The sequence below is a fragment of the Salmo salar genome, chromosome 09 (assembly GCF_965601325.2).
Source record: "Salmo salar chromosome 09, fSalSal1, whole genome shotgun sequence".
NCBI classification, from domain to species: Eukaryota; Metazoa; Chordata; class Actinopteri; order Salmoniformes; family Salmonidae; genus Salmo; species Salmo salar.
In genome coordinates this window covers 37186649-37206676 of record NC_138299.1, presented here as the reverse complement: position 1 = coordinate 37206676, position 20028 = coordinate 37186649, and the positions used below count along the sequence as shown (strand labels likewise).

The window sequence follows — 20028 nt, the reverse complement described above, 5'->3', positions numbered from 1 at the left end:
AGGACGGGAAAAGGGAGAGGATGATAGGGAGGACGGGATAAAGAGGGGGAGAGAGAGCGGACGAGAGAGGGAGGACGAGTGAGAGAAGATTAGAGAGGATGGGCGAGGTAGAGGGGGGAGAGAACAGGAGGACTAGAGGGAGAGGGCGAGAGCGAGAGGGAGAGGACGAGGGAGGGAGGGGGGGGGGCGAGATAGGAAGGGAGAGGGGGGGGAGAGGATGAGAGAGAGAGAGGGGGGGAGAGGATGAGAGAGAGAGGGGGGGAGAGGACGAGGGAGGGAGGGAGAGGACGAGAGGATGGGAGGGGTAGAGGACAAGAGGTAGAGAAATGGGGAGAGGACGTGAGGGGGAGAGGACGAGCGGGAGAGAGATGGGGAGATTGAGAGAGGGGGGGGAGAAGGAGAGAGGACGATGGGGAGAGAGAGAGGACATGAGGGGGGAGAGGACGAGAGAGAGGGGGGAGAGGATGAGGGAGAGGGGGGAGAGGACGAGAGAGAGGGGGGGAAAGGTTGGGAGGGGTAGAGGACAAGAGGTAGAGAAATGGGGAGAGGGAAAGGATGAGGGGGGAGAGGACGTGAGGGGGAGAGGACGTGAGGGAGAGAGATGGGGAGATTGAGAGAGGGAGAGGACGATGGGGAGATTGAGAGAGGGAGAGAGGACGATGGGGAGAGAGAGAGAGGACATGAGGGGGAGAGGACGAGAGAGAGGGGGAGAGGACGAGAGAGAGGGCGAGAGAGAGAGGGGGGAGAGGGCGAGAGAGAGAGGGGGGAGAGGACGAGAGAGAGAGGGGGGAGAGGACGAGAGAGAGGGGGGAGAGGGGGAGAGGACAAGAGAGGATGGGAGGGGGAGAGGACAAGAGGTAGAGAATTGGGGAGAGGGAAAGGATGAGGGGGAGAGGACGTGAGGGGGAGAGGACGAGCGGGAGAGAGATGGGGAGATTGAGAGAGTGGGAGAGGACTGAGAGAGGGGATGAGGGGGAGAGGACAAGAGGGGGAGAAGAAAATGTATCTTAATCAACTCTGTCATCATAAGGATGACCTCTGTCTCTCCATGGCTGGTGTGGCGAGCATGACCAACATCAAAATGAGTAAAGATATGGGGAGAACCCTTTCTGTTCCTTGACACCTATACAGGTTACTGTATCTGAGAGCTACTGTTCAACTCATCCATTGTTTGACCTCTGACATCTCCCTGTAGCTTGAATCTGTTAACCCCTCGCCACCTGAACCAGAAGGGGAAAGCCCTGCCCCTCAGCAGTGCAGAGAAGAGGAAGGCCAAGTGGGAGAGTCTTCAGAACAAACAGGTAATCTAGTGTACACATAGAGCCATGGCTCTATACCGGTTTATGGCTGAAGATGAGCTCTGAAAATGAACTAGATTAGAATATGTTGGAGAACAGCTGTACTCCTAGGGCCCTGGTCAAACGTAGTGCACTGGTTGGGGAACAGGGTCTTATTTAGGACTTAACCAATGTCTAACTTTCCACACTCTCCTCCCCTCCAGATCCTGGTCCCAGAGCTGTGTGCCATCCACCCAATCCCAGCCTCTCTGTGGAGGAAGGCTGTGTGTCTCCCCAGCATCCTGTATCGCCTTCACTGCCTGCTCACAGCCGAGGAGCTGCGGGCCCAGACAGCCAGCGACGCTGGAGTAGGAGCCCAGACCCTGCCCTCTGACTTCAGGTACATCTCATCCCCATTTTCCTATATTTCACTCCTTTTTTTAATGGTGTAAATAAAGTGTGAAATATACCTGACTGGACTTGGATGAACTATCTAGGGCTGACCCCATTTAGTCGACTGGTCGGTTGTTTGGTCGATAGGCTGGTCAGATTTTGTTGATCAGTCATCAAAACATTTTTGGGGTTCATGGTGCATAAGACTCCTGTCTGATTGGTGCCTGTCTCAGTGGACTAATCCATTGCGGAGGACACGGAGATGGCACATTCCATCACTCTAAGACATGTGATACTGAAATTGTATATGGTTATATTATGTCAAAAATAATGAGTAAATCGAATATTTTATAACAAGTACACTTTCTCCCATGTTGGATACGGTCGCTCTCCGCGGTTCTGAAACATAATCTTCAGTGTGCCGTAGAATTGGCACCTTTCCCTGTGTTGCTACAGTTGAAGTCGGACATACACTTAGGTTGGAGTCATTAAAACTCGTTTTTCAACCACTCCACAAATGTCTTGTTTCTGTGCCTTTAAACAGCTTGGAAAATTTCAGAAAATTATGTAATGGCTTTAGAAGCTTCTGATAGGCTAATTGACATCATTTGAGTCAATTGGAGGTGTACCTGTGGATGTATTTCAAGGCCTAACTTCAAACTCAGTGCCTCTTTGCTTGACATCATGGGAAAATCATAAGAAATCAGCCAAGACCTCAGAAAATAAATTGTAGACCTCCACAAGTCTGGTTCATCCTTGGGAGCAATTTCCAAACGTCTGAAGGTTCCACGTTCATCTGTACAAACAATAGTACGCAATAGTGGTCCCATGTGGCTCAGTTGGTAGAGCATGGTGTTTGCAACGCCAGGGTTGTGGGTTCGATTCCCACGGGGGACCAGTACGGGGGGGGGGAATTATAAAAAAATGTATGAAATGTATGCATTCACTACTGTAAGTCGCTCTGGATAAGAGCGTCTGCTAAAAATGACTAAAATGTTAAAAAAAAATTAAATAACAAATAAACACCATGGCACCACGCAGCCATCATAGCACTCAGGAAGGAGACGCGTTCTGTCTCCTAGAGATGAATGTACTTTGGTGTGAAAAGTGCAAATCAATCCCAGAAGAACAGCGAAGGACGTTGTGAAGATGCTGGAGGAAACGGGTACAAAAGTATCTATATCCACAGTAAAACGAGTCCTATATCGACATAACCTGAAAGGCCGCTCAGCAAGGAAGAAGCCACTGCTCCAAAACCGCCATAAAAAAGCCAGACTACGGTTTGCAACTGCACATGGGGACACAGATTGTGCTTTTTGGAGAAATGTCCTCTGGTCTGATGTAACAAAAATAGAACTGTTTGGCCATAATGACCCTCGTTATGTTTGGAGGAAAAAGGGGTGGCTTGCAAGCTGAAAAACACCATCGCAACCGTGAAGCACGGGGCTGGCAGCATCATGTTATGGGGTGCTTTGCTGCAGGAGGGACTGGTGCACTTCACAAAATAGATGGCATCATGAGGAAGGGAAATTATGTGGATATATTGAAGCAACATCTCAGGACATCAGTCAGGACGTTAAAGCTTGGTCGCAAATGGGTCTTCCAAATGGACAATGATCCCACGCACAACTTCCAAAGTTGTGGAAAAATGGCTTAAGGACAAGGAAGTAAAGCTATTGGAATGGCCATCACAAAGCCCTGACCTCAATCCTATAGAAAATTTGTGGGCAGAACTGAAAAAGCGTGTGGGAGCAAGGAGGCCTACAAACCTGACTCTGTCAGGAGGAACGGGCCAAAATTCACCCAACTTATTGTGGGAAGCTTGTGGAAGGCTACCCCGAAACATTTGACCCAAGTTTAAATTGTCTAAGGCAATGCTACCAAATACTAATTGAGTGTATGTAAACTTCTGACCCACTGGGAATGTGATGAAAGAAATAAAAGCTGAAAGAAGAAGAAGAAATAATTCTGAAAGAAATAATTATCTTCTATTACTCTGACATTTCACATTCTTTAAATAAAGTGGTGATCCTAACTGACCTAAGACAGGGAATTTATTTTAGGTTTAAATGTCAGGAATTGTGAAAAACTGAGTTTAAATGTATTTTGCTAAGGTGTGTGTAAGTAAACTTTCCGGGGGCATTTAGGTACGTCTGCTGAGGATCGCTAAAATATCCTAATGATTATGATCACACTTCTTCAATTCAAATATTGTGGTGACACTATAAGAAAATGGTTTGGTATGGTTTAGAAACTTGGGAACTAAGCTGGAGTTATCAGTGTAGCCCAGTAGTAATACTAGTCCCATGTGAATAGGACTTAGCCTAATTGTCTAAGAAAATTGAGGAGAGAGCAAACCCTAGGTCTATAATCAATATCCTAGCTGTTAAATGTGCCTGGCTTTATAAATTATCCAAATACCTTACCAGTCAAAAGTTTGGACACACCTACTCATTCAAGGGTTTTCTTTATTTTTTACTATTTTCTACATTGTAGAATAATAGTCAAGACATGAAAACTATGAAATAACACATGGAATCATGTAGCAACCAAAAAAGGGTTAAGAGATCGTACTCTTTTTGTTCAAATTTTGCCTAAAATGACATGCGCAAATCTAGTTAACTGTAGCTCAGGCCCTGAAGCAAGGATATGCATATTCTTGATACCATTTGAAAATAAACAATTTGTGGAAATGTGAAATTAATGTAGGAGAATATAACACATTAGATCTGGTAAAAGAGATAATACAAACAAAAAAACAGAACCCATTTCCTACGTTTTGAATATAGACATTTATTTTATCAAACAAAACTATGCTACATTTTATCTCTGGGACCCTCAGAATGACAAATCAGAGCAAGATTTCTGAATGCATGTACATTATATACCTTCAGAGGTGAATATATCAAACCAAGTGCCGTGATACTAGTTTTTTGTTCTTGGTGCACTCTCCTCAAACAAAAGCATGGTATTTTTCCACTGTAATAGCTACTGTAAATTGGACAGTGCAGTTAGATTAATAATAGTTTAGGACATGTCTATGTCCTGGAAAGTTGGATGTTACATTAGCGCACGTTAGCAACAACCATCCCGGTATAGGGACACCGATCCTGTGAAGGTTAAACAAATCAAAGTATATTTTAGACTCTTCAAGGTAGCCACCCTTTGCCTTGATGACAGTTTTGCATTCTCTCAACCAGCTTCATGAGGTAGTCACCTGGAATGCATTTCAATTAACAGATGTGCCATGTTAATTTGTTGAATTTCTTTCATTCTTAAAACCAGTCAGTTGTGTTGTGACAAGGTAGGGGTGGTATACTGGTACTGTATATCTACAGAAATAAGACAGATCCTGCTTCTGAGTGTTTGTTTAATAGCCTACTGATTCCGTGACCACCAAGCCTGACGCAACAATTTCACAAATTCAGCTGTTTTTAATCTTTGCTATGCTGTAATAAAGGCTTTACACTTTTCTTTTCATTATAACAGACTGTTTTTACTTTTTAATTGATTTAATGTTTACACTGTTCCAAACAAGAACAATTATATTGTAATCTAACAGCGCCTGTTTGTCACACATAGTATGCATTGAGCTCTCCCTCCAATACCCTCCTCTTCTTGATCTCCTAATTATTATTATTATTATTATCCTCATTATAATAATAAGTAATGTCGTTATCATTAGTAGTCTTAGTATAGTATCCTTGTATAACCACCACTGAGCTGTAGACCTAAGAGCGCATCCTGTTTAGTCTTAATACCATAACTGATTTAGGCCTATAATTCAATATATAGGCTACTGTATCTATCAATCAATCATTAATTCGTTCATGCCATCACACAGCATACGAGACATTGATGATGTGAAATGCAATCAAGCATTTTAGTTTTAAATTAAATAACAAAGGGAGCTTTTGAATAATTAGCCTAAACAAGAAATGAACTGCAATTCAAGAATGCATGCAACTGTTTTTAGTCTGCTGTGATAAAGACTTTATATATATTTTTGTGGTGTTAGAACAGACTCTGTTACACTTATTTATTTAGTGTTCACACTGTTCCAAATGTTCAGTAAAAATGATATTGTAATCTAACAGTAACTGTTTGGCACACATAATACTCACGCAGTGCTTGCTCCTATACCCTCCTTTTTCTGGATCTCCAGTAGCTTCCACAACTAAGTCAAATGTCTTCCACACATCTGACTTCCCCTTTCGCTCCTGAGCAACCAGTAAACATTAACCCGTTTCCAGTGTCTTTTTCACATCCTCCACATCCATTTTGCTGTCGACATTACTATGTTCGGAGTTCGTTATAACCAATTTATTGATGTGATTATGATAGGCTATAGCTCAGGCCCTATTGGTCACACGCATGCGATGCTTACATGTTTTACGTAAAGAGAGCAAGGGTTCAGGGAATAGGGAATGTTTTTCCTGAACAAATTAGGGATTTCTTTAACAACTTTTCAGTCAGAAACAAGTAAGAAACTAAATTGCTGAATTTTGTTGCAGCTTCAGCAAGGACAGCGCAATAAACACTTCCTGTGCTGTGGTAACTTTTCGCTGCGGTAGGGAGGAGTGCGAGACAACGTGCGCCAGTCACACAGGCACTCTCTGTCATTTTGTTTTAAAACAGTGTGGCTCTTTCTTGAGTAATTTATGTTTCTTAATGTTTTTATCAAGCAGTTTGCTTATAGCATCAGACAACCTCAGTGCATATGTAATTGGTTTTATTCAAACACGGGGTGTCTGTCTATAATATGGAAAAATAATCAATTGGTCGAAATAACAGGACGACTCTAGGTTGACAAATATTTTTTTTTTTTTTTTGTCGGACAGCCCTAGAACTGTCTTTTAAATCTAATTGCTACTTCATGTTTGGCAGTTGGATAATAGCACTCCAACACTACATAATGCCCCTAAATCTCACACTGTATCGGTCTTTATAGGTATCCAAACCTGGACTTTGGATGGAAGAAGTCTATCGACAGCAAGTCATTCATCTGTTTGCGTGATGAGGAAGAGGAGGAGGAGGAGGAGGAGGAAGAGGACAGCGGTGACGATAACTGTAAACAACAGGGCCAGACTGTAGCCCCTGACCCTGGACTTGCTGCTGCTGTTTCCCAGCAACCCTGTAGTGACTCTCATGTCTCTTCGCGGCCTGAGGGGGGCGACATCGGCCAACACCCCGAAGATGACAGCCCAGAGGAGGAGGAGCCCCAGCAGCCAGACTCCGCCTCCTGCACTAGCATCCTCGCTAACGGCACTGCCCCCATTGTCAATAACAACGGTGACCACGGCGACCATGCACACCTTCACGACGGACGTGACAACTGCCAATGCCTCCCGGCTGGTTCTGGTTTGCCACTGGAGAATGAAAAAGAAGTATCAACAACACAAACCACTACCTCAGTTCTTTCTGTGCAGCCCTCTCTTAGCATCGAGAACCAGAATCTAACCCCAACAGCACCCTGGACCCAGCCTCCACCCCCTCAGCCCCTCCCAGGGACCCAGCCTCCACCCCCTCAGCCCCAGCCAGGGACCCAGCCTCCACCCCCTCAGCCCCAGCCAGGGACCCAGCCTCCACCCCCTCAGCCCCAGCCAGGGACCCAGCCTCCACCCCCTCAGCCCCAGCCAGGGACCCAGCCTCCACCCCCTCAGCCCCAGCCAGGGACCCAGCCTCCACCCCCTCAGCCCCAGCCAGGGACCCAGCCTCCACCCCCTCAGCCCCAGCCAGGGACCCAGCCTCCACCCCCTCAGCCCCAGCCAGGGACCCAGCCTCCACCCCCTCAGCCCCAGCCAGGGACCCAGCCTCCACCCCCTCAGCCCCAGCCAGGGACCCAGCCTCCACCCCCTCAGCCCCAGCCAGGGACCCAGCCTCCTCAGCCCCAGCCAGGGACCCAGCCTCCTCAGCCCCAGCCAGGGACCCAGCCTCCTCAGCCCCAGCCAGGGACCCAGCCTCCTCAGCCCCAGCCAGGGACCCAGCCTCCACGCCCTCAGCCCCAGCCAGGGACCCAGCCTCCACCCCCTCAGCCCCAGCCTAGCGATGAATGTAGACCAGGGAGGACCTCAGAGCTCCGTGAGGGCGACGGACACCACGTGAATCAAGCTACCTCAGACTGCTGCAGCCCAGCAACAATGACGGGGCCCGCCGGCACAGCTCCCATCACCACAACACCTTCACCTGACCCCTCAGAGGCCCTAGAGACCCAGGAGATCACCACCAGCAGCTCTGTAGTGGGGGATACCCTTGGCCCCTGCCCCAAGACCCTGGGGCCCAACCCTGGGCTCATCCTTCAGGTATGGTTCAGCAAGTTTTTCAGAGTTAGTTGATGGTTGCTTGGGTCGATTAATTGAAGTTTTGATTGTTTTAACTAATATCAGATTTCCAGTCAAAATATAGTTAGATATGCATACTAGACATATTCTTTCTTGTCGGTTGTGGGGGAGAAAAGCCACAAATATTTAGAATCAACACATAAATAAACAACATTAACTTAAATCTCTGTTCAGCAATTCAAAATATCACTTACATGTGTTTTCAATGTTTGATTCCTACCTTCAAGCCCTCAACAAAAAGTGTTTCAGTCAAAATTGAAAAGAAGACCAGCACTCACCTGAATCTTTGTTTAATGTTTCTGCAGGCCCTGACCCTGTCCAACGCCAGTGACGGCTTCAACCTGGAGCGTCTGGAGATGCTGGGGGACTCCTTCCTGAAGCACGCCATCACCACCTACCTGTTCTGTACCTACCCCGACGCACACGAGGGACGACTCTCCTACATGAGGAGCAAGAAGGTTAGCCTAGGGGAGGGGTGAGGGGAACGACTGACTTTTTGTGTATGTCCCAAACTGTACCCTGTAGCCTTTATAGTGCACTACTTTTGATCAGGGCCAACACTCTGGTCAAAAGTGGTGCACTAAATAGGGAATAGGGTGCCATTTGGTACGCATCCCAGGGGTTGGGGTTGAATGTTTGTCAGTGGAATGCTTTGTTTGCCTATTTGTATGAGAGTTTGTTTGTGGTTCATTGTTTTACTGTACATTTTGTCACAAAGGCCTACATTTCACCTAATGTATTCTTAGAAAGTATACATATGATGTATGTGTGGAATGGTGTGAATTGAATAGTTATTTTGTGTTTAACAGGTGAGCAACTGTAACCTGTATCGTCTGGGAAAGAAGAAAGGTCTTCCTTGCAGGATGGTGGTGTCCATCTTTGACCCACCGGTCAACTGGCTGCCCCCTGGCTACGTGGTCAACCAGGACAAAAGCAGCGAAGACAAATGGGACGAGGATGAGGTACGTGGTGCTGTGTGTGTTTTTGTGCTCATGTTTGTGTGTGTTTCTTCATTTGCCTTGTGAAGTTTGTCTTACATGAGCCTTCCTATCCTGTTCATCACTCACTGGTCTAATTTTCTCTGCTCCTCTCCTGACTTGGCCACTAGAGGGCAGGCCTATACCTTACTGCAGTGGTTCCCAAACTTTTTATAGTCCTGTACCCCTTCAAACATTCAACCTCCCGCTGCATACCCCCTCTAGTACTAGGGTCAGCGTACTCTCAAATGTTATTTTTTGCCATCATTGTAAGCCTGCCCCTCACACACTATACGATACATTTATTAAACATAAGAATGAGTGTGAGTTGTCACAACCCGGCTCGTGGGAAGTGACAAAGAGCTCTTATAGGACCAGGGCACAAATAGTAATATAATAATAATCAATCATTTTGCTCTTTATTTAGCCATCTTATATATAAAACCTTATTTGTTCATCAAAAATTGTGAATAACTCACCACAGGTTAATGAGAAGGGTGAGCTTGAAAGGATGCAAATCAAATCAAAGTTTATTTGTCACGTGCGCTGAATACAACAGGTGTAGACCTTACAGTAAAATGCTTACTTACTAATCAATAGTGCAAAAAGGTATTAGGTGAACATTAGGTGAACAATAGGTAGGTAAATAAATAAAACAACAGTAAAACGACAGGCTATATACAGTAGCGAGGCTATGAAAGTAGCGAGGCTACATACAGACAACGGTTAGTCAAGCTGATTGAGGTAGTATGTACATGTAGATATGGTTAAAGTGACTATGCATATATGTTGAACAGAGAGTAGCAGTAGCGTAAAAGACGGGTTGGCGGGTGGTGGGTGGGACACAATGGAGATAGCCCGGTTAACCAATGTGCGGGAGCACTGGTTGGTCAGCCCAATTGAGGTAGTATGTACATGAATGTATAGTTAAAGTGACTATGCATATATGATAAACAGAGAGTAGCAGCAGCGTAAAAAGAGGGGTTTGAGGGGGGGGGGGGCACACAATGCAAATAGTCCGGGTAGCCATTTGATTACCTGTTCAGGAGTCTTATGGCTTGGGGGTAAAAACACAGAACTCTGCAATGTTGGGTTGTGTTGGAGAGGGTCTCAGTCTTAAATCATTTTCCACACACAGTCTGTGCCTGTATTTAGTTTTCATGCTAGTGAGGGCCGAGAATCCATTCTCACATAGGTACAGTGAGGGGAAAAAAGTATTTGATTTTGTACGTTTGCCCACTGACAAAGAAATGATCAGTCTATAATTTTAATGGTAGGTTTATTTTAACGGTGAGAGACAGAATAACAACAAAAAAAATCCTGAAAAACGCATGTCAAAAATGTTATAAAATGATTTGCATTTTAATGAGGGAAATAAGTATTTGACCCCCTCTCAATCAGAAAGATTTCTGGCTCCCAGGTGTCTTTTATACAGGTAACGAGCTGAGATTAGGAGCACACTCTTAAAGGGAGTACTCCTAATCTCAGTTTGTTACCTGTATAAAAGACACCTGTCCACAGAAGCAATCAATCATTCAGATTCCAAACTCTCCACCATGGCCAAGACCAAAGAGCTCTCCAAGGATGTCAGGGACAAGATTGTAGACCTACACAAGGCTGGAATGGGCTACAAAACCATCGCCAAGCAGCTTGGTGAGAAGGTGACAACAGTTGGTGCAATTCTTCGCAAATGGAAGAAACACATAAGAACTGTCAATCTCCCTCGGCCTGGGGCTCCATGCAAGATCTCACCTCGTGGAGTTGCAATGATCATGAGAACGTTGAGGAATCAGCCCAGAACTACACGGGAGGATCTTGTCAATGATCTCAAGGCAGCTGGGACCATAGTCACCAAGAAAACAATTGGTAACACACTACGCCGTGAAGGACTGAAATCCTGCAGCGCCCGCAAGGTCCCCCTGCTCAAGAAAGCACATATACATGCCCGTCTGAAGTTTGCCAATGAACATCTGAATGATTCACAGGACAACTGGGTGAAAGTGTTGTGGTCAGATGAGACCAAAATGGAGCTCTTTGGCATCAACTCAACTCGCCGTGTTTGGAGGAGGAGGAATGCTGCCTATGACCCCAAGAGCACTATGCCCACCGTCAAACATGGAGGTGGAAACATTATGCTTTGGGGGTGTTTTTCTGCTAAGGGGACAGGACAACTTCACCGCATCATTTGACGGAGCCATGTACTGTCAAATCTTGGGTGAGAACCTCCTTCCCTCAGTCAGGGCATTGAAAATGGGTCGTGGATGGGTATTCCAGCATGACAATGACCCAAAACACACGGCCAAGGCAACAAAGGAGTGGCTCAAGAAGAAGCACATTAAGGTCCTGGAGTGGCCTAGCCAGTCTCCAGACCTTAATCCCATAGATAATCTGTGGAGGGAGCTGAAGGTTCGAGTTGCCAAACGTCAGCCTCGAAACCTTAATGACTTGGAGAAGATCTGCAAAGCGGAGTGGGACAAAATCCCTCCTGAGATGTGTGCAAACCTGGTGGCCAACTACAAGAAACGTCTGACCTCTGTGATTGCCAACAAGGGGTTTTCCACCAAGTACTAAGTCATGTTTTGCAGAGGGGTCAAATACTTATTTCCCTCATTAAAATACAAATCATTTTATACCATTTTTGACATGTGTTTATCTGGATTTTTTTGGTTGTTATTCTGTCTCTCACTGTTCAAATAAGCCTACCATTAAAATTATAGACTGATCATTATTTTTGTCAGTGGGCAAACGTACAAAATCAGCAGGGGATCAAATACTTTTTTCCCTCACTGTACGTGGTTGCAAAGGGCATCAGTGTCTTAACAGCGCGATTGCCAATGCAGGATACTCTGAGCACAGCCCAATCCAGAAATCTGCCAGTGGCTTCTGATTAAATAACATTTTCACAGAACCGCTTGTTACAATTTCGATGAGGCTCTCTTGTTCAGATATTGGTAAGTGGACTGGAGGCAGGGCATGAAAGGGATAACGAATCCAGTTGTCATCCATTTCGGGAAAGTATCTGCGTAATTGCGCACCCAACTCCCTCAGGTCCTTCGCTATATCACATTTGACATTGTCTGTAAGCTTGAGTTCATTTGCACACAAAAAAATCATACAATGATGGAAACACCTGTGTGTTGTCCTTGTTAATGCAGACAGAGAAGAGCTCCAGCTTCTTAATCATAGCACATTGAATATAGTTGCGGAAAGTCCCTGTAATCCACGATTCAGATCATTCAGGTGAAAAAAAAACATCACCCAGATGGGCCAGTTGTGTGAGAAACTCGTCGTCAGACAAGTAAAAATTATGGTCAGTAAAAACTTTAAGCTCGTCCCTCAATTAAAAAAAAAAAAAAAAAAAACGTGTCAATACTTTGCCCCTTGATAACCAGCGCTCTTCTGTATGTTGTAAAATTGTTACATGGTAGCTGCCCATATCATTGCATAGTGCAGAAAATACATGAGAGTTCAGGGGCCTTGCCTTACCAAAGTTAAAAATGTTCACTGTAGTGTCCAAAATGTTTTTCAAGCTGTCCGGCATTATTTTGGCAGCAAGAGCCTCTCGGTGGATGCTGCAGTGTACTCAAGTGGCGTCGGGAGGAACTGCTTGCACGCCTTACCACTCCACTATGTAATATACTAGGAGCTGTGCCAGGCCCGCCATGTATGTTGACTCATCCAGCTGTAACGCATAGAATTCACTGGCTTGTATGCGAAGCAGTAATTGTTTCAAAACTAGAGGTCGACCGATTATGCTTTTTCACCGCCGATACCGATTATTAGATGACCAAAAAGGCCGATGCCGATTAATCGGACGTTTTTTTATTTTTTTTATTATTTATTTGTAATAATGACAATTACAACAATACTGAACGAACACTTATTTTAACTTAATATAATACATAAATACTATCAATTTAGCCTCAAATAAATAATGAAACATGTTCAATTTGATTTAAATAATGCAAAAACAAAGTGTTGGAGAAGAAAGTGCAGTATGTGCCATGTAAAAAAGCTAACGTTTAAGTTCCTTGCTCAGAACATGAAAACATATGAAAGCTGGTGGTTCCTTTTAACATGAGTCTTCAATATTCCCAGGTAAGAAGTTTTGGGTTTTAGTTACTATAGGAATTATAGGACTATTTCTCTCTATACGATTTGTATTTCATATACCTTTGACTATTGGATGTTCTTATAGGCACTTTAGTATTGCCAGCGTAACAGTATAGCTTCTGTCCCTCTCCTCTCTCCTACCTGGGCTCAAACCAGGAACACATCGATAAAGCCACCCTCGAAGCAGCGTTACCCATGCAGAGCAAAGGGAACAACTACTCCAAGTCTCAGAGCGAGTGACGTTTGAAACACTATTAGCGCGCACCCGCTAAGTAGCTAGCCATTTCACATCGGTTACACCAGCCTAATCTTGGGAGTTGATAGGATTGAAGTCATAAACAGCGCAATGCTTGAAGAATTGCGAAGAGCTGCTGGCAAAACGCACGAAAGTGCTGTTTGAATGAATGCTTACGAGCCTGCTGGTGCCTACCACTGCTTAGTCAGACTGCTCTATCAAATATGAAATCATAGACTTAATTATAATATAATAAACACACAGAAATACGAGTCTTAGGTCATTAATATGGTCGAATCCAGAAACTATCATCTCGAAAACAAAACGTTTATTTTTTCAGTGAAATACGGAACCATTCCGTATTTTATCTAACGGGTGGCATCCCTAAGTCTAAATATTCCTGTTACATTGCACAACCTTCAATGTTATGTCATAATTACGTAAAATTCGGGAAAATTAGTTCGCAACGTGCCAGGCAGCCCAAACTGTTGCATATACCCTGACTCTGCGTGCAATGAACGCAAGAGAAGTGACACAATTTCACCTGGTTAATATTGCCTGCTAACCTGGATTACTTTTAGCTAAATATGCAGGTTAAAAATATATACTTCTGTGTATTGATTTTAAGAAAGGCATTGATGTTTATGGTTAGGTACAGTCGTGCAACGATTGTGCTTTTTTCGCTAATGCGCTTTTGTTAAATCATCCCCCGTATGGCGAAGTTGGCTGTCTTTGTTAGGAAGAAATAGTATTCACACAGTTCGCAACGAGCCAGGCGGACCAAACTGCTGCATATACCCTGACTCTGTTGCAGAGGTGACACATTTTCCCTAGTTAAAATAAATTAATGTTAGCAGGCAATATTAACTAAATATGCAGGTTTAAAAATATATACTTGTGTATTGCTTTTAAGAAAGACATTGATGTTTATGGTTAGGTACACGTTGGAGCAACAACAGTCATTTTTCGCAAATGCAGGTCCCACTCACGGTTCACACTATTCAACAGCCAGTGAAAAATCAGAGCGCCAAATTCAAAACCACAAAATGTCATAATTCAAAGTTCTCAAAGGACTATTTCACACCATTTTAAAGGTACACGTCTCCTTAATGTAACCACATTGTCCGATTTCAAAAAGGCTTTATGGCGAAAGCATAAAGTTAGATTATGTTAGGACAGTTCCAACACAAGAAAAAGCACACAGCCATTTTTCCTAGCAAGGGCAGGCGTCACAAAAACCAGAAAACAAGCTAAAATTATGCACTAACCTTTGACGATCTTCATCAGATGACACTCCTAGGACATCATGTTACACAATACATGCATTTTTTGTTCGATAAAGTTCATATTTATATCCATAAACCCCATTTTACTTTGGCGTGTGATGTTCAGAAAATATTTTGCCTCCAATACTGTCGGTGAACAGCACAACATTTTACAAAAATACTCACCATAAACGTTGATAAAATATTAAACTGTTATTCAAAGAATTATAGATGAACATCTCCTTTATGCAAATGCTGTGACAGATTTCAAAAAAGCTTCACGAGAAAAGCACACTTTGCAATAATCTGAGTACTGCGCTCAGAAAAATACACTAGGCAATACAGATACCTGCCATTTTGGAGTCATCTAAAGTCATAAATAGCATTAGAAATATTCACTTACCTTTGATGATCTTCATCAGAAGGCACTTCCAGGAATCCCAGGTCCACAATAAATGTTGCTTTGTTCGATAAAGTCCATAATTTTTGTCCAAATAGCTCCTTGTTGTTAGCGCGTTCAGTTAGCTACTCCAAGTGTAGGAAGCACGGCCAAAATTTCACGATGCAAAGTAAAAAAAAAAGTTAGATTTACGTTCGTTGAAACATGTCAATCGTTGTATAGCATCAATCTTGAGGGCCTTTTTAACATAAAACTTCAATAATATTCCAACTGGACGATTCCAATGTCTTGAAAAATGTTTTGGAACACAGCTACCTCTCATGTGAATGCGCGCCAATGAACTCATGTCCTTTCCTGAGTCACCAACTTCCCGGCCTTCTTTTTCGCTCTCTGTTCACTGCAAAAGCCTGAAACTAGGTTCTAAAGACTGTTGGCATCTAGTGGAAGCCTTAGGAAGTGCAAAATGAACCCTAAGTCACTGTGTGTTAGATGGGCAATGACTTGAAAAGACTACAAGCACCAGATTTCCCACTTTGCCTGCCATATGAGTTCTGTTATACTCACAGACATCATTCAAACAGTTTTAGAATCTTCAGAGTGTTTTCTACCCAAATCTACTAATAATATGCATATTCTAGTTCCTGGGCCCGAGTAGTAGGCCGTTTTAATTTGGGTACGTTTTTGATCCGGCCGTGAAAATACTGCCCCCTACCCAAGAGAGGTTAAACATTAGCTTTTTTTACATGGCACATATTGCATTTTTTCTTTCTCTTCCAACACTTTGTTTTTGTATTTTTTAAACCAAATTGAACAGGTTTGATTATTTATTGAGGCTAAATTGATTTTATTGATGTATTATATTAACTTAAACTAAAAGTGTTCATTCAGTGTTGTTGTAATTGTCATTATTACAAATAAATAAAAACATGTTAAAAATCGGCCGATTAATCAGTATCGGCTTTTTTTTGTCTCTCCAATAATCGGTATCGGCGTTGAAAAATCATAATCGGTCGACCTCTAATGTCTTATACTCGAAAGTCGTCTTAATTCTTGCTCAAACTCCCTTGGCTTATTTTTCAAATTGGCATGTTTTAATTCATCGAGTTGTGAGATACTTTGTGCAGAAGTGAGTACTTTTGCACATATAACACACTGTGGCTGAGGAAAGGCACTACTCCCAATATAAGTGAACCCCAAATTAATGCAGTTGTCACCATATTTGCGCTTCTTCGATGGTCCAACGTCCCCGTCTGTTGTTCTGTGCTTTCCCGGGTAAGGGGGCAGTGGCTCTTCAGCTGCATCAGATTCACAACTGTCAGTGTCCATGCTAGCTGTGCTAACAACAAATGTAGAATTACTGATGCTAGCATTGGATGTGCTCGTGGAAGCAGAACAACTTGTCGTCGACAGGTGCAGGTGTAGTACTGCTGGTAATAGCTGGTATATGTCTATGGACCCGGGCCTTTTTTTTAACCATTTATAAATTTTCGAGCAAACGGAATGAGCAGCAGCTACGTTTGGCTACGTACGGACCGTATGTGGAATTCCCGCAAGACAGTAACGGTTAATGTGATTAGATGTTAATTATTTGTCTAGGCTACCTGTATTTGACATTGTGTTATTTCGCTGAATACTCAATGGTTTCATTTTATTTTTGGCAGTGAAACGAGGCTACTCAGGTGAGTAAAAAACCTCACCCAAATGTATAGCCCCGTTGGAAAATATAAATGTACCGTTTGAAAAAAAAAAAAAATTAATCACATTTTTATTTGCCGTACCCGTTTTTGGGAATACCTGCCTTAGTGGTATACATCAACTGGTAGCCCTATACATTACTGGTATACATCAACTGGTAGCCCTATACATTACTGGTATACATCAGCTGGTAGCCCTATACATTACTGGTATACATCAACTGGTAGCCCTATACATTACTGGTATACATCAACTGGTAGCCCTATACATTACTGGTATACATCAGCTGGTAGCCCTATACATTACTGGTATACATCAACTGGTAGCCCTATACATTACTGGTATACATCAACTGGTAGCCCTATACATTACTGGTATACATCAGCTGGTAGCCCTATACATTACTGGTATACATCAACTGGTAGGCCTATACATTACTGGTATACATGAACTGGTAGCCCTATACATTACTGGTATACATCAACTGGTAGACCTATACATTACTGTAGACCTATACATTACTTGTAGACCTATACATTACTTGTAGACCTATACATTACTTGTAGACCTATACATTACTTGAAGACCTATATATTACTGGTATACATCAACTGGTAGACCTATATATTACTGGTAGGCCAAGACATTACTGGTAGACCTATACATTACTGGTATACATCAACTGGTAGACCTATACATTACTGGTATACATCAACTGGCAGGCCTATACATTACTGGTATACATCAACTGGTAGGCCAATACATTACTGGTAGACCTATACATTACTGGTATACATCAACTGGTAGGCCAATACATTACTGGTAGACCTATACATTACTGGTATACATCAACTGGCAGGCCTATACATTACTGGTATACATCAACTGGTAGGCCAATACATTACTGGTAGACCTATACATTACTGGTATACATCAACTGGTAGACCTATACATTACTGGTAGACCTATACATTACTGATAGGCCTATACATTACTGGTATACATCAACTGATAGACATATTCGTTACTGGTATACATCAACAGGTAGACCTATAGATTACTGGTAGGCCTATACATTACTGGTATACATCAACTGGTAGACCTGTACATTACTGGTATACATCAACTGGTAGGCTTTCAACTTACTGGTAGGCCTATACATTACTGGTCGGCCTATACATTACTGGTAGGCCTATACATTACTGTTATACATCAACTGGTAGACCTATACATTACTGGTAGACCTATACATTACTGTTATACATCAACTGGTAGACCTATACATTACTGGTAGGCCTATACATTACTGGTATACATCAACTGGTAGACCTATACATTACTGGTATACATCAACTGGTAGGACTATACATTACTGGTAGGCCTATACATTACTGGTATACATCAACTGGTAGACCAATACATTACTGGTAGGCCTATACATTACTGGTATACATCAACTGATAGACCTATACATTACTGGTATACATCAACTGATAGACCTATACTTACTGGTATACATCAACTGGTAGGCAGCATTTCCTCAATATGATACTGAAGGAGGCGGCTACCTGTATTTGATGTTGTGTTGTTATTTCGCTGAATACTCAATGGTTTAATTTTATTTTTGGCAGTGAAACGAGGCTACTCAGGTGAGAAAAGAACCTCACCCAAATGTATAGCTCCGTTGTTTAATATAAATGTACCGTTTGAAAAAAAATATTAATCACCTTTTTTTTTTTGGCGTACCCGTTTTTGGGAATACCTGTACATTACTGGTATACATCAACTGGTAGCCCTGTACATTACTGGTATACATCAACTGGTAGCCCTGTACATTACTGGTATACATCAACTGGTAGCCCTGTACATTACTGGTATACATCAACTGGTAGCCCTGTACATTACTGGTATACATCAACTGGTAGGCCTATGCATTACTGGTATACATCAACTGGTAGGCCTATGCATTACTGGTATACATCAACTGGTAGGCCTATGCATTACTGGTATACATCAACTGGTAGGCCTATGCATTACTGGTATACATCAACTGGTAGGCCTATGCATTACTGGTAGGCCTATACATTACTGGTAGACCTATGCATTACTGGTATACATCAACTGGTAGACCTATACATTACTTGTTGACCTATACATTACTGGTATACATCAACTGGTAGGCAGCATTTCCTCGATATGATACTGAAGGAGATATATGCATGTGGGTCAATAAATGCATGTGGGTATGCTAGATAAACAGTACATTAATTACTCATCTAATCTCTTGTTATGGCAGCTTGCTCTCTCTTAGTGAACATGTACACATTCTTATAGATTCTCCAAATGACAGCTGAAGGTGCCTCTAGCTGAAGGTGCCTCTAGCTGAAGGTGCCTCTAGCTGAAGGTGCCTCTAGCTGAAGGTGCCTCTAGCTGAAGATGAGTTGTTTTCATGAATCAAATGCAGCATGAGTTAGGCTATGTATAACACCAACAACAGGGTAGGAAACTGTGCAGGGTGAAATGTGTATAGTTGGAGACTGGCCGGTTAGCCAGAGACTGGAGTCAGTGAGGTGTGTGTCTGAAGTCAACCATTGTTGGGTTTTCTAAGTTTGTCAAGTCTGCATTTGCTGTGTGTGTGCGTGCGTGCAACAGAGAGTGAGTGGTGTGTGCATAAGAGTGAGTGGTGTGTGCATAAGAGTGAGTGGTGTGTGCATAAGAGTGAGTGGTGTGTGCATAAGAGTGAGTGGTGTGTGTGCAACAGAGTGTGAGTGGTGTGTGTGCAACAGAGTGTGAGTGGTGTGTGTGCAACAGAGTGTGAGTGGTGTGTGTGTGCAACAGAGTGTGAGTGGTGTGTGTGTGCAACAGAGTGTGAGTGGTGTGTGTGTGCAATAGAGTGTGAGTGGTGTGTGTGTGCAACAGAGTGTGAGTGGTGTGTGCCATTTTCACCATCATGGTCTGACTATTATTACAATGTTACATGTCAGACAATTAGCATTTAATGAATATGCATCAGAGAACTTCCCTTTTGGTAAACTTTCTGGGTTATTAATGATTTCTAAATGTACTGTTCAGGACGAAGCTTGTCAGATATTGAATTACATTAGGTCTGTGAGTCATTGAGTTGGATAGGGCTGCCTCACATCCAAAGCTGATCTAATGCTGTGTTGAGAGTAAAACTTTGAGACTATAATCTGTATTAATCCCATTGTGGGATTTGACCACGGCTCCAGGAGTCAACTACAGGCCTGGAGGCACTACTGGATTAGAGAGACATTGGATAATAAGACATTAAAACAATTCACATAGTAATCCATCCACTTTTTCTCCTTTCC

General features: G+C 43.1%; 1 protein-coding gene across 2 annotated transcripts in view; it reads left to right on the top strand.

Annotated features, from left to right (window-relative positions):
- LOC106611270 (endoribonuclease Dicer) overlaps positions 1-20028 on the top strand; it is a 77235-nt gene that overhangs the window by 38080 nt on the left and 19127 nt on the right. For both annotated transcript variants that reach the window (XM_082955752.1, XM_082955753.1), the window contains 5 exons: positions 1196-1301; positions 1502-1677; positions 6622-7972; positions 8317-8469; positions 8821-8973. In XM_082955752.1, the coding sequence (XP_082811878.1) occupies positions 1196-1301; positions 1502-1677; positions 6622-7972; positions 8317-8469; positions 8821-8973 (1939 nt within the window). The remainder of the gene's footprint in view (positions 1-1195; positions 1302-1501; positions 1678-6621; positions 7973-8316; positions 8470-8820; positions 8974-20028) is intronic.